The sequence below is a fragment of the Balaenoptera acutorostrata genome, chromosome 10 (genome assembly GCF_949987535.1).
Source record: "Balaenoptera acutorostrata chromosome 10, mBalAcu1.1, whole genome shotgun sequence".
In the NCBI taxonomy this organism is placed as follows: Eukaryota; Metazoa; Chordata; class Mammalia; order Artiodactyla; family Balaenopteridae; genus Balaenoptera; species Balaenoptera acutorostrata.
The window spans coordinates 44,773,356-44,793,113 of NC_080073.1; the positions used below are offsets into that span (position 1 = coordinate 44,773,356).

Consider the following 19,758-nt stretch of genomic DNA (forward strand, 5'->3'; position numbering starts at 1 on the left):
CAGAACTTGGGGAACTCAAAGGTTAGAAGAGCAGTTTCCAAAGTGGGGTACAGACTACACAAGGGGTACAGAAGATGGTCCACTGAGGTCATGGGAAAGAACAATTAGTCCTTTTACTTATACTCATTTTTTATCTGGAAGTAAGATTTACCAATATTAAATATATGGATAGATGAAAGTACATGTAAGTAATTTATAAATGAATATGCATATTTTGGGGGTGCATTGTCAAACAGTTTTTACCGGTGGGATGTGTGGCCCAAAAAGTTTAAAGACCACCTACTAGTTAGAAAACCTCGTAAACTTCTGATGACTCAAATTCCCCCTCCAGCTAGTCCCCATCATCACCCTGTCAGGGACAATGTTAACTCTCAAGATCAAACCCAGTGCTTAAAGGGCAGCTGCAAGAAGGGCAGAGGTGAGGAGGTTATCGAGAGAACCCCAATCTATTGGTTGAGCCCTGAAATGAGTGTTGTTCCATCCCTTTAGGGAAAAGCTTTCTGTCAGTGTTGCCTGTTTCCCTTGCTCTCCTCCCCAGCCCAGGGAGGAAATGTCTACTTACTACCTAATTACCCTAACTGAACTCCCGAGAGACATCAAGTTATCCTTGCCTGGAAACAACCCAGTGGGCAGCCTTGAGGAGTGGGGATTTCCAATAAAGTTTCCTTGTGGCTCTTTGAAGTGGACAAAGTTAAATCTCTGCTTGTAGAGCCAGGTGAGCCAGGCTGTGAGCCAGGTGGACCAGGTAACAGCCCCCTCCTCTATCCAGCCTTGCCTCCCTTTGTATCATAGTGCCCAGAGTGAGCCAGCCAGATAGGCGCAGCAGTTTACAGACCCAGCAACCTGAGAGCCTCTGGGAAGTCTACTTGTGCAGGAAAAGTGCACCAAACGCCACCCGCACTCCTGTCAACTCATAACATCTTCCATGAGTCCAGGAGAGTCTGTCCTCTGCTGTCATCATAGCAAATCTGGGGAGTATGCCTTTGGCACCTCCCAGACAGTGCCACCAAGTTCACGGAGTTCTCAGCTTTGTACTTGCTCAGGGAGAGACAGGACTGGGGGCCTGGGGGCCTCAGACTGTGAGAGCTGCCTTCTCTTCCATGTACTGTGTATAGCAAATGACAAGGGGCAGTGCTGGCCCAGGGCCAGGATGTGCCCCAACCATGAGGTGCTAGGTGTCAAGGCGACAGGATGAAAAGTCATGTAATTGCTGTCCTCATTCACTGCAATGTGGTAATTACTTAACTGAAGATTAATTGAAAGGGCTATTTGCCGGCAGTGGTGGTGGTGTTTCCCATTTCACTTCTATCTTCAACATGCCCTTTCTTGCTTCCCAGTAATGACATAATTTGCACTTTCAAGACTGTCCTTTCTGATTTATTCTTCCCTACTATTTCATTCATTTCATGACAAACCAATGGGAAGTCAGAAAAAGATTTTCATCTTTAAAAGGAAAAGGCTGGACAAGTATTCTTTGCCCTGATAAATGCAGACCATGTGTCATGAATGCTCTACCACTGAAAACAGACTCTATGAATCAGCGCTTCCACCCTGTTTGTAATTTGGGTCTTTGTAGAACCATCCTGGTGATGAATGAGTTGCTGTCCTCAGTCTGGCAGAACAGAGGTTCTTCTTTGTCTTTAAATGACACTGTTATTGTCTTTTCTGTGACCAGTAGCAATTCTTCCTAGTGACCCTAGTCTGTTGAAATTTTGACTGTCTGTGGTACAACAGCTCTGCTGATGCCACTTGGCCAGTTGTCAGCTTGGTGCCCATTGATCATTGAACTGTCTAATGACAAAGGAGTAAGTCACCCAGCCTTGACTTGAAGCAGTTAGGATTCTGTTCCCCTGGCCCCCACTCTGTCTTTGATTGCAGGGGAAAATGGGTGTCCTGGCTAATGCTAAAAAGACAGATCTAAATGTGGTTGGAAAGTCTGTTCCAGGCATCATCAGAGCTGGGCTGTAACGGTGGATAATTCTGGACCATAGCTCCTGGTAGGGCCCCATCTACCCTCTGTGGGTCACAAACCATTAAAACTAGGAACTTTCTCAACTCTGCATCTTCCCACATTATATTCAGTCCTCTGGAATGCCTCCCTCTGACTTTGAAAACTCCTACCCATCCCTTAAGAAGGCTCAGTTCAAAAGTCACGTCCTCTCTGATGGTTCCTGACCCCTCCCCAGCCCAGGAGAATCCTAGTGTAGCCCACATGGTTGAAGGTAAGAGTAGGCTCCATGCCACGAAAAATCTAGATTCAAATCTACACTGCTTCGATCCCCTAATTCTATTTCCCTTAAAGCCCAAAGACTTTCCCAAAAGCCTGTGAATTTGTGCTTATGGAGATCAACGGTTTTGCGTCCTTATTGCAGCCTCTGTTTTGTATTGCATCAATCCAGAAGGGAAGTTTAACCCTTTCACCATTTGCACTTAAAACAACAGCAACAACTAAGAGATCAACCAGCCCTGTAATAGACCTCACTGAAGGGCTGACAGGCAGCAGGAGTTGGCAGAGGCTGGGAGTGGGGGAGAGGTCGGGGAGCAGGGGCATATAGCATATCACCTAGTAGCTGAAAATCTAACTTAGACTTTCCTGTTCCTCAAAAGTCTTTTTTCCAAACAATAGTGGGCTCCCCCCACAGCACCAGTCTCCTCCTGTGCCCTGACTCCTCGCCTTTGACCTACAGAATGTTGTGGCCAACTCCTAGGGCCTCTCTGATGCCCTGACCCCACTGAAAACTCAGGGCATAAGTGTCCCACTTTCTGCCCCAATCACTTACCCAGAAACAGTTCTCTACCTGTGCAGAGCACTGGGACTCACTGTTAAGATATCATTTCCCACCTAGTTACATGATCTACCCCTTCATTTGTATATAGAGCATTTTGCGTGTTTCCCTATTTTCATCCCATGCATACAGATATATATCATTTATGTGCATGTCTGGATTGATATGGTGCATTTTGTCTAATTCATGATTCGTGGTGAGACACTGAAAAGTTCAGAAGGGAAGTGACCTGAGCAGATTTGTGAATTTTTAGTGTTAGGAACATATTGTATCAGGGCAAAGAGACTGTAGATAGACAAATTCAGAGACTTCGTATAGAGTCCAGGAAGAAATCAAGACAGCTTAGATTAGGACAGTGAGGAAGGAGAATTTTGTTGGATCCAGAAGAATTTTTGGAGGCAAAAATGGGATTTGGGAATTGGTTGGATATGGGCAGTTAAAAAGCTTGAAGTGCGAAGGATGCACGCAGACCTCTGTCTGGTTCTATTCATTGAGCTGGGGGCTGGGGAAGGAAGACTCCCTTTTGGATATGTTTGATTTGAGATGTTGGCCAAGTGAAGAGGTCTGGGAGGTGGGTGGATCCACAATTGTAGAGATCAGGCTGGAGTTAAAGATCAGAAAGTTGTTGGGACCTGGATGGAGCTAGAAGCTGTGCCTACGGATGGGATCACTGATGGAGCTTATAAAATAGGATAAGGACCGAGGGCCCTGGCCCTGTAGAACTGGACCGGCAGAGGGAAGAGCAGTCAGAATGGTAGAAGGAAAATCAGAAGAGAATCATGTCTCAGAAAACAAGGAAGTTTGAAAAGGAAGTGAATGAGTGGCTACTGAGCAGTCAAGTAGTATAAAGACTGGAAGACATCAGGGCTCTGATTGCGTGACCGGATTGCACTAACCAATACAGAAACGGAAGCACAAGGTTGAGCAGAATCTCGATAAAAGGATCAAGTTGGGTCACATTGAGTTTAAGGTGCTTCTGGGACATCCTGATGGAGATAACCACGTGAAGATTATAAACACACATTCACTCACTGAATTCAGCAACATGTCTTAGTGTCTAGGCTTTGCCAGGCTGGTACCCGGCACTAGATAGGTAGAAAGAAAGATACAATCCTGCTCTCTGGAAGCTTGCAGTCTAGGAAAGGAAATAACACACAGAATTAATGATGTTGGCATGCCTTTAGAGGAGGATGCACAATCAGGAGTGGGCAGTGTTGTATTTCCCAGAGATAGGCTGGGCGGGTTGGGGGGGCGGGGGTCAAAGATCTGTGTTGAGCATCTCAAATCCACGAGTCTGGCTTGTTCTCCGTTCTTTCCTGTTCCTCCATGGCTCCTTCATGGTTCCTTTTGCTCCTTTATTTTGACTGAATGACACATTTGGGGTTTGGAAAATGTGTTCCTGCTGCAAAAGAACCTGGATTCCCTATGATCTTGAGCATCTGTATTACACCCTGAGGTTCTGAACTGTGTGGGTGGAAAGGATACTCAGAGTTCCCCGGGGTGCTTTTTAAGAATACACATGCCGGGACTTCCCTGGTGGCACAGTGGTTAAGAAGCCGCCTGCCAATGCAGGGGACACAGGTTCAAGCCCTGGTCTGGGAAGATCCCACATGCCGCAGAGCAACTAAGCCCGTGCACCACAACTACTGAGCCTGTGCTCTAGAGCCCGTGAGCCACAACTACTGAGCCCGTGTGCCACAACTACTGAAGCCCGCGCTCCTAGAGCCCGTGCTCCACAACAAGAGAAGCCACCACAATGAGAAGCCCGCACACCACAACAAAGAGTAGCCCCCGCTTGCCGCAACTAGAGAAAGCCTGCGTGCAGCAACAAAGACCCAATGCAGCCAAAAATAAATAAATTTATAGAAAAAAGAAAAGAAAGAATACACATGCCATATATCTGGAGAAAGCTCTAATTCGAAAAGATACACGTGCCCCAATGTTCATAGCAGCACTATTCACCATAGCTAAGACATGGAAGCAACCTAAATGTCCATCGACAGATGAATGAGTAAAGAAAATGTGGTACATATATACAATGAAATATTACTCAGCCATTAAAAAAGAATGAAATAATGCCATTTGTGGCAACATGGATGGACCTAGACATTATCACACTAAGTGAAGTAAGTCAGACAGAGAAAGAAATATCATATGATATCACTTACACGTGGAATCTACAAAAAAAATGATACAAATGAGCTTACTCACAAAACAGAAAGAGACTCACAGACATAGAAAACAAAATTAGGGGATTTCCCTGGTGGTGCAGTGGTTAAGAATCCAGCTGCCAATGAAGGGGACACGGGTTCGAGCCCTGGTCCGGGAAGATCCCACGTGCCGCAGAGCAACTAAGCCCGTGCACCACAACTACTGAAGTTCACGTGCCTAGAGCCCACGAGCCACAACTACTGTAGCCTGTGCGCCTAGAGCCCGTGCTCCGCAACAAGAGAAGCCACCGCAGTGAGAAGCCCATACACCACAATGAAGAGTAGTCCCCGCTCGCCACAACTAGAGAAAGCCAGCGCAGCAACAAAGACCCGACGCAGCCAAAAAATTAATTAATTAATTAATTATTTAAAAAAAGAAAACAAAATTATGGTTACCAAAGGGGAAAGGGGGGAGGTATAAATTAGGAGTATGGGATTAATAGATACACACTTGTATATATAAAATAGATAACCAACAAGGACCTACTGTACAGCACAGGGAACTATACTCAATATCTTGTAATCATATATAAGGGGAAAAAATCTGAAAAAGTATATATATATATGTATGTATGTATGTATGTATAACTGAATCACTTTGCTGTACACCTGAAACTAACACAACATTATAAATCAACTATACCTCAATTAAAAAAATTTTTTAAGGAATACACATGCCAGCCCCCATCCCCCTTACAAAATCCTAACATTTCACATGATTCTACTCTCTAATCACCTCCCCACCCTGGCCCAAGACACTAGTGATGCTGAAAGTAGGTGTTCCTGAGTTGGAGGCTGACTCAGAGACCAAGCAGAAAGAGTGGAGAGGAGCGAAGAAAGGAGTGGCAAGGTCCCCAGGTTTCCTGCCAAGGCTGCTGGGTCAGTGGCAGTTCCATTAGCTGAAACAGTGAGAACAGATTTGGGGATTAGAAGTACTTTCTCTTCCTCTGAAGTTTGCTCAAATTTTCGCTTGAACTGATTTTGCAATCTCCACATTTTGTAATTAGCTACTGTGAAAGACATCTAAAATGATCATTCTGAGTAGCTAAAAGAGGTCCTTCATGGACTGCTTGTACCATTTCCTCCACTATTTGTAACTTAGCATTCTGGCTGTACAGCCTGGTGACTGAGTTTATGGCTAATAATTTCTAATATTTTCACAACATCCTAGCTCATGCATGAAGACAAATCTCATCCCATCTGTTTTTTCTGCTAATGGGTCAGTGATGTCCCCACAGCTAAATTATAGCAATTATATAGAAAATAACATGTTTACTTTGAAAAGCCAGATTTGGTTTTCGTGGCTGGGTAGTTTTGACAGATGCGCAACTGTTTCTAAGAGGGTGAAGGTCTTTACTCTTTTACATCTGTAAGAAAAAACCACATGGAATCCCGTTCTGCAGTTACCGTAAAAAATGCTATTGAGGATATTGTCCGTTATATTGCCTGGGGTCCTTTATTTTGGAATTATACTCCAAGAAGCAATGACATTGCCCTCCAAACTCACTGCTATTACCGACAGCTCTGCAAATTTTCATGTTTCTGTGGAAAAGTATTATTATTAAAGATGCCTAATATTCAAAGGGGGTTGAGGTGAGCTGAACTCAAGAATAGATTTTTTCTTTTTTTTTTTAAATTAATTAATTAATTAATTATTTTTGGCTGTGTTGGGTCTTCGTTTCTGTGCGAGGGCTTCCTCTAGCTGCGGCAAGCGGGGGCCACTCTTCATCGCGGTCGCGGCCTCTCTTGTTGCGGAGCACAGGCTTCAGACGCGCAGGCTCAGCAATTGTGGCTCACGGGCCTAGTTGCTCTGCGGCATGTAGGATCTTCCCAGACCAGGGCCCGAACCCGTGTCCCCTGCATTGGCAGGCAGATTCTCAACCACTGCGCCACGAAGGAAGCCCCAAGAGTAGATTTTCTTTTATTTAATCTGTTTTCTCACCCTCTATGTCCTACCCATTTCTCCAAGCTGAATGGCTTTATTTACATAATTCTCCATCTTTGTTTCCCTTCCTCAAAAATGCTTTTGATGCAGAATAACTTCCTCTCCATGTTTATTTTTCTTTAGCACAAGAGGAATTCTAATGCATTTCCTTTTTGCCAGTAGCTCATGATAACCAGTGTAACCCAAGTGGAAGAGATCTGAGACCCTCCCTGGTGTCATGGATATTTGGAAATAGCTGTCTCCACTACTTCAGCTCTATCCCCCTCATCCTGACACCATGATGCCACTGAATGCAGCTGTGGGGTTGCCAGTCCACTGGGCTCAACTGTCCTCTGCTGGTGACCACCACTCATAACCCAGCCTTTGGGAGGCACACTTCCTTCCCTTTGCTTCCAACACACCATCTCCTGATTTTTCCTCTTATCTTAATAAACACATAGGCACAGTTTGAGCAGAGAAGGAGTCACTATTTCCAACTCCTTTGGAAATAGTGTGACCAATGATACGGAAGAAAACCAACAGAGGGTGATGTCCTGGAAGCCAAGAGAAGAAAGGAGTAGTTCACTTCATCAAATGCTGCAGAGAGGACCAAGTCAGATGGAAACAGTGAGATGGCATTGGGTTGGCAATATGGAGGTCAAGCACACTTGGGCACGGATGGTCTCAGCATAACAGTGGATGTGGAAGCCTGTTTGGAGGGGTTAAGGAGAGATGAGTCATGAGCAAGTGGAGAGAGTGAGGATAGACAAATCTTTGGAAGAGTAGAGAAATGGGTCCTGGCAAGAAAAGAATATAAGTCAAAGGGATTTTTGTTTTTGTCCTTTTAAGATGGAAGATTCCAGAGAATATCTGCATCCTGGTGGAACTAATTCTATATATAGAGAGAGACATTATAAATGCAAGAGGGAGAGGGGGATACTTCCAGGAGCAACATCTCTGAAAGGGCAAAAGAGGAAAGCAGGGATACTTATCCATGGTAACAAGCTGGCAAGTCAGAGAGCAGAGGTATAAACACAGTGAGATTTGGAGATTTGGTGACTGGATGATGTTTGTTTCCATCTGATTGTTTCTATATTCTTAGTAAAATATGAGCAAGGTCATCAGCTGAGAAGGAACATAGGGGATGGAATTTGGGTTTGAGAAGAGAGAAGATGTATGAAATCATCATTGTAGAGAGTGAGAAGAAGAAAAACATCCTAGGAAGTGCAGTAAGAACTGTGGCGCTGACTGCCCATTTGGGATTTGTGGTCCAGAATTTTAAATGAGGCTAAGGGAAATAGAAATATTGCCTGGAAAGCACTTAACCCTGACCTGGTACATAGTGCACACTCAGTAAATGCAAGCTATTACTATTTTGACACATGAATATTTCTTTTTTTCTTTGCTTAGATGAGATACAATCCTGTCAAAAGAAAGAAGGAAGGAAGGAAAGGAAGGAAGGAAGGGAGGGAGGAAGGAAGGAACTGAATCTTGGGTTACATTGTTTTACCAGCATTGCAAATCCATTAAATAAAGAAAATGTTTCCAATAAAGAAAGGTGATTAAACTCAAAAGTCTTGAAAATGTAGACCGAACGGCCCAAGAAACTGACAAAACATGAAGAGCATGAGGCTGTTACCAGAGCTTTGTGCAGCCCTGTGACATAAGGACATCATCGTTCTGGGATTACATACCATAGTAGTCAGACTATGATAGGGGCATATTGAATGTAAAAAAAAATAACTGGTGGCTCAGTTAAAAGAGTAATAGAATCAATTAAGTAGCTCTCATATTAAAGTGAGCTAAGAAAAGAATTCAGGCAAGCTATTATTACAACGAAAATATCGCCATAAATTTGAGACTTGGGAACGTCACTGGTCTATCCTTGTTTGAAATAAGAAGCAACAACCTCCTGTGTCATCCCACTTCCAGAAATTGTATGAGATCCTATAACATGCAGCCTTAACTCCCACACTGCGGTCCTCGACCTGTCCTTATTGGGTGGGGAGAGGAGGCACTGTCCTTGGAGAATAGAGCCAGCTGATCAATTAAAATCTGTTTGTTTGTTTTTTCATCTTATTGAGATGACCATACAGCTTGTGTCCTTAAATTTGTCAGTGTATTGGGGAAGGGAGGGATCAGTCTCTTCACAATGTAGTAGTGCATCATTTCTGTACCTCCAAGTTAAAGCTCAATGAAATGATGCTGTGTGGCTTTCCAAATGTATGTTCTCAGTACCCCTTTACACAGAGCTTTTCTGAAACTAGGTGACTTAAAACTATGATGTCCACTTTTCTTTCCCATGCTGTCAAGGGCTTTCATCTCTGAGAGATACAAGGTCTCCGTCACCTCTGCTTGAGTATCACCAAGTCTCCATTCCCCTTCTCGGTGTCCCAAGGTCCCTCCAACACTACTAATTAAAACACAACTCCTGGGAGTAGTCTTGGTTGTGTTCGAGTTGTAAAAGTCTGTCATTGTGATTTGTTAAAGACTTGGGGTGTGGAGGATTCCTCAGCCCCTGGCTGGTGAACATTTCTCTGTGCTCCTACAAAATGGCAAAACTCTATATTTAAATCTTTGTATATTAAATTCTGAAGCGTTTACAGCAATTTTAATAATTTACTTGCTTATGAAAGGTTATCCTGGCATGTCTGGGTTAATAATATTCTTTTGGATACAGTACTGACTTGATTTGCTAATATTTTATTTAATATGTTGACAATGAATAAGAGAAACTTTATTTTTTACTTTTTTGTATCCTCTTTATTACCATTTTATTGAGACATAATTCACATAACATACAATTTACCCATCACCATAATTAATTTTAGAACATTCTCATAACTCAAAAAAGAAACCACAGAACAAATGTATAGGTACCAAGGGGTAAAGGGGTGGGGTGGGAGGAACTGGGAGACTGGGATTGACATATATACATTATTGATACTATGTATAAAATAGACAACTGATGGGAACATACTATGTAGCACAGGGAGCTCTACCTAATGCACTGTGGTAACCTAAATGGGAGGGGAGTCCAAAAGGGAGGGGATATCTGTATGTGTATGGTTGATTCATTTTGTTGTGCAGTGGAGGCTAACACAACATTGTAAAGCAACCATACTCCAATAAAAATTAATTTTAAAAAAATGAAACTACATATTCAATAGCAGCCACTACCCATTTCCCCTCAAACACACCCCCACCCCTAGGCAACAACTAATCTACTTTCTGTCTCTATAGCTTGGCTAATTCTAGACAATTCACCTAAGAGGGATCATACAGTATGTGGTCTTTTGTGACAGGCTTCTTTCATTTAGCATAATGTTTTCAAAGTTCATCCATGTTGTAGCATGTATCATTCCTTTTATGGCTGAATATATTCCATTGTATGGATATACCAAATGTTGCTTATTAATTCATCAGTTTATGGACATTTGGGTGTCCTGGGTGTTTGAAAATTTGTATGCTTTGCATTGGGTACAAAGTTTTACATGTATCTATTGCACCAAACATATTAATTATATTATTAAAAATATCTATATCTTTACTTAATTTTTGTTTACCTTACATGTCTGTTTCTGAAACAAACATGTTACTGTATTCCATTATGACTGCAAACTTCTCAATTTCTCCATATTTTTCTTTTCCTTTTCTGCCTTATATACGTTTTGCCGAGTTGTAAGGAATATAAAAGTTTGTGATTCACATTCTTGGTCCAATATAACTTTGATCCAAATGAACTATTCTTCTTTGTCCTGCTTAATGTAATTCTTCTTGAATTCATTTTTCCTAATAATTTTGTTATACCTACCCTACTCTTCAACTAGCAGTTGCTTACAATAACTTTCTCAATGTTTGTCATTTGACCTTAAATGTGTCATAAATAGCTGCTATATAGTTTTGTGACCATTTTTCATCGAAACTAAAGAGGTTACCTTTTAATAGAAAAATATAACATTCATACCTGTGATTACTGATAATTATGTACTTTTTACATCTTTATTATGACTTAATGTTTTAAATTTAGTCTATGATTTCTTGTTGCTCTTTTATACCTTTTCCTGTCTTATGTTGGATTGAAAAATGCATGAAATTTCTATTCTTCTAGAAATAACCCATAAAATATTTCACCCTCCTTACATACCAATATGATTTGGACATAACCATCATTTTTACTGATTTCTTTATGCACCTATATTCTTTTATCCCATGTCTTTCTCTTCCTTGGGTTTTTAATTTTTCTGGAGTATATCATCAATATTGTCCATGGAAGTAAACTTTCTGGGTTTTTAAACATTTTGAAAATGCCTTTATTTTGCCTAAATACAGGATTTCAGGTTCATAATCTCGGGATTTTAAAGATATTTCATAATCTTTAATAATCCAGTGTTGCTAGTGTTTAAGCATGCAGTTTCCTCCATCAACTGATTTCTGGGGGGTTTTTTTCCTTTAGGAGGAAAGAAATGTCTGATCCATTGACGGCACATCCTTGTTGTTTAGTGCTGGATTTAGTCTTCCCCAAAATATATCTTTTCTGACATTATTAGGGATCTTTTGATAGTGAAGATACCAAGTTAGCCATCTTGAGCCAATTACTGTTCCCTTCTCTTTAATGATAGTGTAACCCTTGATTATTAAGTTTAATGATCTATCATTAAAGTTCCCACTGCAGGTTAAGTAGGTTTCTAGAAACATGATTTTACTTTTGGCCTTTGCAAATACTCATAATAATGAGTTTTGCTCTAACACAATTCTGCTATTTTCAGTGATAAATAAAAGAATTAAGTCCTTCTTAACTTATAACGTTTTCAAGCATTTCATTTATATCACACATTGCTAATATAACAATCAAGTGTTCACGATAATAAGTTGAGATTTTTAAGTGACTTTTTCTGACCTAGACACTAGATCTAGGTCCTCCTAGATGAGGAGTCCCACATCTCTCAAGAATCGGCCTGCATTAGGATCCTTGTTGCGTCACCAGGAGCAGCTGGCGGGAGGCGTGACCTCAGCGATGTTGAATTCAGAGTGCAGCAGCTGGGGCAGAGAGTCAGTTATGCTCACTGAAGCAGGAAACCTGAGCAGCACACCATCACAAGGCCGCCGCAACCAGCAACCTCTGGATGGATGAGGACCCGAGGTCCTCACCTGTGAGCATGTCTTCATGACTGGCTGATATAAGAAACAACTGCATAAAACCCACCATTGTCCTTCACGGTAGGCAAACCGCTGGGGACACTGTCCACTACATCACAGCGTCCCCTTTAGGAGAGCCCAAGAAAAACACCTCCTGTGGCTCTGGGCCAGGCAAAGTCATTCCTCCTGCACAACTAGTATGTTTTCATCCTGTAGACACATGGACTTCCTAGCTGATTTTCTCTTTGTCTTACCGTTAGGAAGTTAAAAGCCGGATCTGGGGTCTATCTCTAGCTTTGGGGGTTTTTATTTCTCAAATATTCTAACTTTTTATTTTTTTTTAAACCTTAGTAGATTGATGAGTTTTAACCCCAGGAAAAATTTTTTTAATTTAATTAATTTAGTTATTTATCTATTTTTGGCTGTGTTGGGTCTTCGTTTCTGTGCGAGGGCTTTCTCTAGTTGCGGCAAGTGGGGGCCACTCTTCATCGCGGTGCGCGGGCTTCTCACTATCGTGGTCTCTCTTGTTGCGGAGCACAGGCTGCAGACGCGCATGCTCAGCAATTGTGGCTCACGGGCCTAGTCGCTCCGAGGCATGAGGGATCTTCCCAGACCAGGGCTCGAACCCGTGTCCCCTGCATTGGCAGGCAGATTCTCAACCACTGCGCCACCAGGGAAGCCCCTAAATTAATTTTTTTTTTTTTAATCTTCCCTGATTCCTTTAGTCAATACTACTGTTCTCTGCAAGTGATCTAAACTCCCTTCGGAAATAAGGCAGGAAATAATCACCTTAAACTAGGCTGGTACCATTTAGAACTAAAAATACTAGATTTTAAGTGCTTTAATTTGTTCCTTTTATAACTTTACATATAGGTCAAATCCTTTCACTCTAAACCAGTGCTGTCAATAGAAATAGTATGTGAGCCATATGTAACATTGAATTTTCTAGGAGCCACATTTTAAGAAGTAAAAAAAAGCAGGTGAAATTAAGAAAATTTAAGTCTTCCAAAGGTCAGTGTGTACTTTATAGTGAGGGCACATCACAATTTGGACCAGCTACACTACAAGTGTTCAATGGTCAGGTCTAAACACAAAGGCTATGAATGGTGACCAGGGTCAGAAGAGTTTTCCAGATTATAATTACAACGTATCCAACCTGTATTCATAGTTGGCTTTGATTGAAGATTTCTGAGCTCCTGGGGGTTTCTGATGCAAACACTAGGTCTAAGAAAGTATGAGCTCTCCTGACAGGGGTAATGACCATGGAAACCCAAAGACTTCTGGATCTTTTTTAACTTGTCTATGTTCAGTTGTTATTTTTTTTCTTGACTGGACCACCCTTGGCTCCTTCTAAGAAATAACATAATATAAAATGGTTTGGGGCGTCTAGTAACAAAGAAGGAAAACAGAAATAGAGATGCATTTTGTTTATTCTGAACTTCATCCAGAGTAGTATTAAAAATTACTTTAGGGCTTCCCTGGTGGCGCAGTGGTTGAGAGTCTGCCTGCCAATGCAGGGGACACGGGTTCAAGCCCTGGTCTGGGAAGATCCCACATGCCGCGGAGCAACTAGGCCCGTGAGCCACAACTACTGAGCCTGCGCGTCTGGAGCCTGTGCTCCGCAACAAGAGAGGCCACGATAGTGAGAGGCCCGCGCACCGCGATGAAGAGTGGCCCCCGCTCGCCGCAACTAGAGAAAACCCTCGCACAGAAACGAAGACCCAACACAGCCAAAAATAAATAAATAAATAAAAATTAAAAAAACAAAAAAACAAAAGACGATGTAGAAAAACATTAAAAAAATTACTTTAAAGCATGCTGATACAGGTACAAGATCAGAAAACCACTGTAGGTGTAATCAACAAATGAACAACAAAAAATGTTTGTTTCTCCTTTAGAACCAGCTCTAAAACTTTACACTTTAGTTTGGATAATAAAAGTGTTATTCATTTAAATCAGGACTAAAAGACCAAAAATGTAGTTAAATTCCTGAGAGCTGAAAATTTGATTTTTTTAGGGAAATTATTTAACCCATGAAAGCCTCCATTTCTACATGAGTATAAACAGAATAATAACTACATCATAGAATGGCTATGAAGATTAACAATACTGTGTATAAAGCTTACAACAGGCAAATAGTATGCACTCAATAAATGGTACCTATCATCATAGTTAATCACTAAAGATTATTAAATCCTGGTATTCCTAACTTGGAGTCTGCAGATCCTTGGTCCATGGCTAAAATGGCGGGGGTGGGGGGATTCCTAAAATTGGATGGGAAAAAAGACTCCACCTACATTTTCACTAACCTCTAACCCAAATTTAGCCTTTCCTCCATTATGAATGCTGGCAACATCCCAGTAGTACCTGAAGGATCTGTAACTTTGCACCCATAGAAGTCACAGATATTTTCATATTACACTTCTGATGCTACAGACATCTCAAAATATCTTTTATCACCTTTTTGAAATTCCAGGCTTTGTGAGACCTGCTGCTAGATCTTGTTAATTAATGCATTAGTAAAGAAGCAATACTATGTTATCAATGTACGGTTTTTAATTTTAGTATAATAGGTTTCCTTTGTAATCCTACATGTTTTATTTCATGCACTTAAGGCATTATTCTGAGAAGGGGTCCATAGGCTTCACAAGACTGCCATGGCACAAAACAAGGTTAAGAATCCCGAACTTTTAGTCTATCTCTTTGCTTCCAGAACGCGAACCAAGTTTGACAATTAAGCACCTGCCTGGATGAGCCCATTCCCATAGTCTTAGGTTTGTTCTCCTGTGTTTAGCTTGATAGGAAGATATTACTGTTCTGGTATCAATCAACCTTCTGTCAATTAACCTTTCTGTTCAAGGTTCTGTATTTAAGTTGATGGGCTGATTTTCTGGTGTGTTCGTCAGCATCTCCTGGCAACTTGTTAGATTTGCAAATTCTCGGGCCACACCCCAGACGTCCTGAAACAGAAGCTCTGGGGTCTATCAGTCTGTATTTTATTAAGCCCTAGGGGAGATGCACGTTAGAGTTTGATAACCACCGCGCTAGGGAATCGGAGGGCAGCCCAATCCTGGGCAGGAGGCTCCCACCTCGACCCTTGGTAGGGACTAACAGGGTTCCTGCAACCGGACAAGGCGGGAGGTGAAGAGGGGAGGTGCTGAGGGGCAGCCATCAAGCCGAAAGCCGGGATTAGGGACCTTGTTCTGCTCCTGTACCCCGATTTCACTTACATTACCCAAGACCTCGAGGGTGACTGATGGAGATTATCCACCCCCCCCCCCCCCCCCCAGCACCGAACACTCCTTGCTGCCACTGTACCGCGAGAGAAGGCGAGTCAAGGGAGAGCCTGCGAGAGCGCGGGGAGTACAGCTCTAGACCCGCGAGCTCTAGCCAGATGGCTCTGGAGCCCTCTGGACCCTTCCCGGCCCCGCCGCCCGCCGCTGGGGGGCGCACTCCCTGCCGGGAATTGAGGTCCCGGAAGCCCGCCCGCTCCAGGTTTTCCGGGCTCTCTTGCCTCGTGAAAACTACAAGTCCCAGGGCGCCAAGCGCGGGCGGGTCACGTGGGAGGGGCGGCGGGCGCGGCTAAATAGTCTCCGTCGGCCATTTTGTCGGAGAAGCCGCAGCGCCGCCTCTTCTTTCGCGTCCTCGCATCCGTTGCTGCCGCCTCTTCCTCCGCCTCCTCCTTCGCCTCTTCCTGCCTCCTCCCGGCTTCCGCCGCCGATCCAGCCGCTTCCCAACCCCGGGGCGAAGCGTCTCCTTATTTATTTCCGTTTTCTCGCCACTACCGCCTCCTGACACGGTGATCCGGGCGGGCCCCGCAGGAATTTTATCCCCTCACCGGCCTCACACTAGTATCGCATGTCCACTATCCAGAACCTCCAATCTTTCGGTAAGAGCGGGTCGCCCCGCCGCCCCTCCCGTCTCCCCACGTCTCCTGCGCGCCTCTCGGCCGGGAGGCCGCCGCTGCCCGCCCTCGCCGGGGCCGCTCGCCGGACCCCGGCCCGGAAAGGCCCTCGGCCGCCCTCCCCGCACCCCGAGTGGGGCTTTGTCTCGGTGCCCGGAAGATGGCGACCGGGCCCCTGGCGACCCCCTCTCCGAGGACGGCCCCCGGAGCCCCGGCCGCGGGCCTCGTGCCGCCCCCTGCCCGCTCCTGGACCTTCCTGCCGCTCGCTTCTGCCCCCTGCCACCTCTGCGACCCTGTTCCGCCCCCAGACCTGCCCACTGATCGCCAGGGGGACGCCGGCTCGGGCTGGGGCATCGGCGTTCATTAGCGGTCGGGGCTGTTCGTGGCTGCTCTCGGGCGCATTTAGTAAAAGATGCTGCGGATCAGGCCTCTGATCTGTTACAGGGCAGTGGGCCAGTCTTCTCTACTTCCGTAATAATAGGTAAAATTACTCTTGATATACATATATGTATCTTTTTTCGAGGCAGAGTTAGGGTTAAATGATTGGGGTGGCATCTGTGAATGTTTCTGTTGTCATCAGAATGTAATCGAGATGACGCACATTTTTATAGTGGCTCTAAAATTAAGGTCTTAAAATCTCTTTTCTCTCATTAGAGGATTATGTTCAACGATAACATCTGTAACAACGTTTTTCTGTTCAGGTATCAGTGGACATACCTGTTTAAAATCTCTTTTTGTGAAAATACCTTGTAGGTTTTATTAATACCCTGCCCTTATCAGTACTCCCCCACATCCCCACCTGCAGAAAGAAAGCAGAAGCACTAGAACCTTCTTTGCTGAGTTTCTAGATTGTAGCGTAGCTGTATCTGGAAATTACTGACTAAAAAGATATTTCCCTGCTTTGGATTTTTTTGTATCCCTTTGCAGACCCCTTTGCTGATGCAACTAAGGGTGACGACTTACTCCCGGCAGGGACTGAGGATTACATTCATATAAGAATCCAGCAACGGAACGGCAGAAAGACACTGACTACTGTTCAGGGCATTGCAGATGATTATGACAAGAAGAAACTTGTGAAAGCTTTCAAAAAGGTAAAGGTATTAGGAAGAAGAGATTAAACTATAGTTACTGACACACACCTCTAAATAGGATTACGGTTCACACCTTTTACTTGACCGTCAGTGTGGGTGAAAATGATTGGACCCAAGAAAACTGTGTTCATACTCTTAATTAACATCCAGATAATCTTAGGGTGAAAATAAAATATCATTGTATTTGACTCAGTTATGCTGAATCTACTTCTCCAGAAATTTGCCTGTAATGGTACTGTGATTGAACATCCTGAATACGGAGAGGTTATTCAGCTTCAAGGTGACCAAAGAAAAAACATTTGCCAGTTTCTCTTGGAGGTGAGTGACTGGGTGCTTTATGTACAACCTTGAGATTGCTTCTAAAATTGTATTTAAGGGCCATGTGAATTATTACCTACTTAGTAAAAAATCATGTGGATGGAGCGCATTAGTTGTAGTTACTTGGGCAGGAGTACCAGTTTATTTTGTCATTAGAATGACCTGATCAGTCCTGTGTCCATTTAGGATGTTTTGTGGAATGTCAAGATATTCAAATATTTGTTGAGTTTTTGTTATTAACAGTTTATGCCACAAATACAGTGTTGCAGTCACCTATTAACAATGATTCTTTTTAATGACTGCTCTGTCTTCTTAGGAATGAATTTATGTGTTACTCAGAGTGATTCTGCTAAATTAAATTTTATTTTGCAGGTTGGCATTGTCAAGGAGGAACAGCTTAAGGTTCATGGATTCTAAAATGAACCTAAATACGTGGAGAATTTCTTGAATAATTTTGTTCTCTAAACCAAGTTTGGCTGCCTTGTGAAATGATTCTCTGCAGTAAACGGACTTTTCATTTATTTAATCATTCAAACTTTCATTCACATCTGCATGATTACAGAAAACATGGGGTATGTAGACTAGTAACACATAAGAAAATTGCAGTAAGATGGTAATGAAACCCCGTATTCATCTTAACATGTTTCCAATGGAAAATATTTTTTTTGAGTGTTTATTTGTTTATTGTTCAGTTTATTACTTTTCACTTGATTAAATTTTTTTGTTGTATTAAACCATGTATGTTGCAGCTTAACAATAAAAAAAAAACCTATGAATCCTTTTGTGAGCAGTTAGGCTCCCAGATCTAAGCAAGTAATATACACATAGTTTGTCTTTCATAATTGTCTCATTCTGTGTATTCTTTCCAGTTGATTTCAGATGCTGTGACGAGTTAGAGGAGAACCTTTGTTATATGTGTAATTTTGTTCTTTACTTAAAAATGAGTAGAAACAGTATAAACTCAGAGCCAAGAATTTGCCGGAATGTACTGTTAAATTTTTGAAAAGAAAATGAAGCATAGTTTAAACTTACGTATTAGCACAGAGAATTATTTTATTTATTTTTATTGGTTATGTTAGTGGGGTGCTAACACAAGTCTATCCCTAAGTGCCAGACAGTAAAGTAGGTTCCTGACGTAAAATAAATTTAGTCACAGGCAATGCCCTGCAAGTGTGGGTGGGTGGGTGGTACCACTGTTCTACAGATGGAAGGCATTGGGGTTAGGGTTAACTTCCCTAGAGTGCTAGAAAGTGACAGAGTTGGGGTGCCAGCCAAGGGCTTCCAGCCAGAAAAGCCATGTTCTTTCACTAAGTCACGGTTTGGTATTCACCAGAGGAAGTAAGAGCCAAGGGCAGTGGTGCATGGGGGTTGGGGGTAGGGTGAGAAATAAGAGAATTCGTGGTTCTTAATTACAAGATTTCTGCAGCTCATCCTCTTCAGTTCCAGACTTCTGCTTTTTATTGAGCTGTGATTATTTGCTCAGTTACACAAGCTGTATCATTAAAACCATTTAGCCAAGGCAGAGAAATACATCTACAGTAGTCATCTCTTTATCCAAAGGGGATACATTCCAAGACCCCCAATGGATGTCTGAAACTGCAGATAGTATCAAACCCTATATATATTATGTTTTTTCCTATACTAAGCGGCAGATAGCATATACAGTGTGGATACGCTGGAGAAAGGGATGAATCATGTCTCACCCAGATGGAGCAGAATGGTGCAAGATTCCATCTCTTCACGCTACCCAGAATAGTGCTCAATATAAAACCTATGAATTGTTTATCCCTAGAATTTTCCATCTAATTTTGTTTTGGACCATGGGTAACTGAAACTGCAGAAAATGAAATCTCGGATAAGAAGGGAACTATTGTATAGATGTGTGCTTTTTAGCTTAATGCAGTGGGATAATGGCGTGAAAAATGTCACTGCATTCTGTACCAGCTTAACCTTTCCTCCTGTTTTGATGGTGCTGCTTTTGGAAAAACAAAATCAGCCCCCACAGAGTTTACCTCTGAAGGATACTTAAGTAATAGGTTTTGTTACATTCTCACCCCATCGTACCTCTAATCAAGAAAGACTGGGAATATTGAGAAGTGAGTACACCAGAATATAGTGCCAAATTTGGTAAGCTGATTTCTGGAAAACAGTATAACATGACCAAGAAGATCAAGCGGCGTGGGAGAATTTTCCAGCTTAATTGAGAAAGCCTCACTTTTCTACCTGTAACATTTTGTAATGATTCCACCTCACATTGAGAGGTGCTATGGAAATCGTTATGAAAATGATAAAGCAGAAAATTTACACTAACACGCACATTCAGGTGTTCCTTCATCTATGAAGATCTGAGGTAATGCCCAGAAAAGAACTGTCTGTTGAGACTGAT

The 19,758-nt window shown here is 42.7% G+C and overlaps 1 protein-coding gene across 1 annotated transcript; it reads left to right on the forward strand.

Moving 5' to 3' along the window:
* The first annotated feature begins 15,664 nt into the window (after positions 1–15,664).
* EIF1B (eukaryotic translation initiation factor 1B) lies at positions 15,665–18,403 on the forward strand. Its single transcript, XM_007193426.2, has 4 exons — positions 15,665–15,948; positions 16,891–17,054; positions 17,271–17,372; positions 17,745–18,403. The coding sequence occupies exons 1-4, from the start codon at positions 15,918–15,920 to the stop codon at positions 17,787–17,789; spliced, it is 342 nt and encodes a 113-aa protein (XP_007193488.1). The 5' UTR covers positions 15,665–15,917; the 3' UTR covers positions 17,790–18,403.
* Positions 18,404–19,758: the final 1,355 nt, after the last annotated feature.

Bases quoted from the DNA above. Each gene is read 5' to 3' on its own strand.
- EIF1B (XM_007193426.2), top strand. From the start codon at position 15,918: ATGTCCACTATCCAGAACCTCCAATCTTTCG. The intron at 17,055-17,270 runs GTAAAGGTATTA...CTACTTCTCCAG, and splicing joins TTGTGAAAGCTTTCAAAAAG to AAATTTGCCTGTAATGGTAC. The intron at 17,373-17,744 runs GTGAGTGACTGG...TTTATTTTGCAG, and splicing joins TTTGCCAGTTTCTCTTGGAG to GTTGGCATTGTCAAGGAGGA.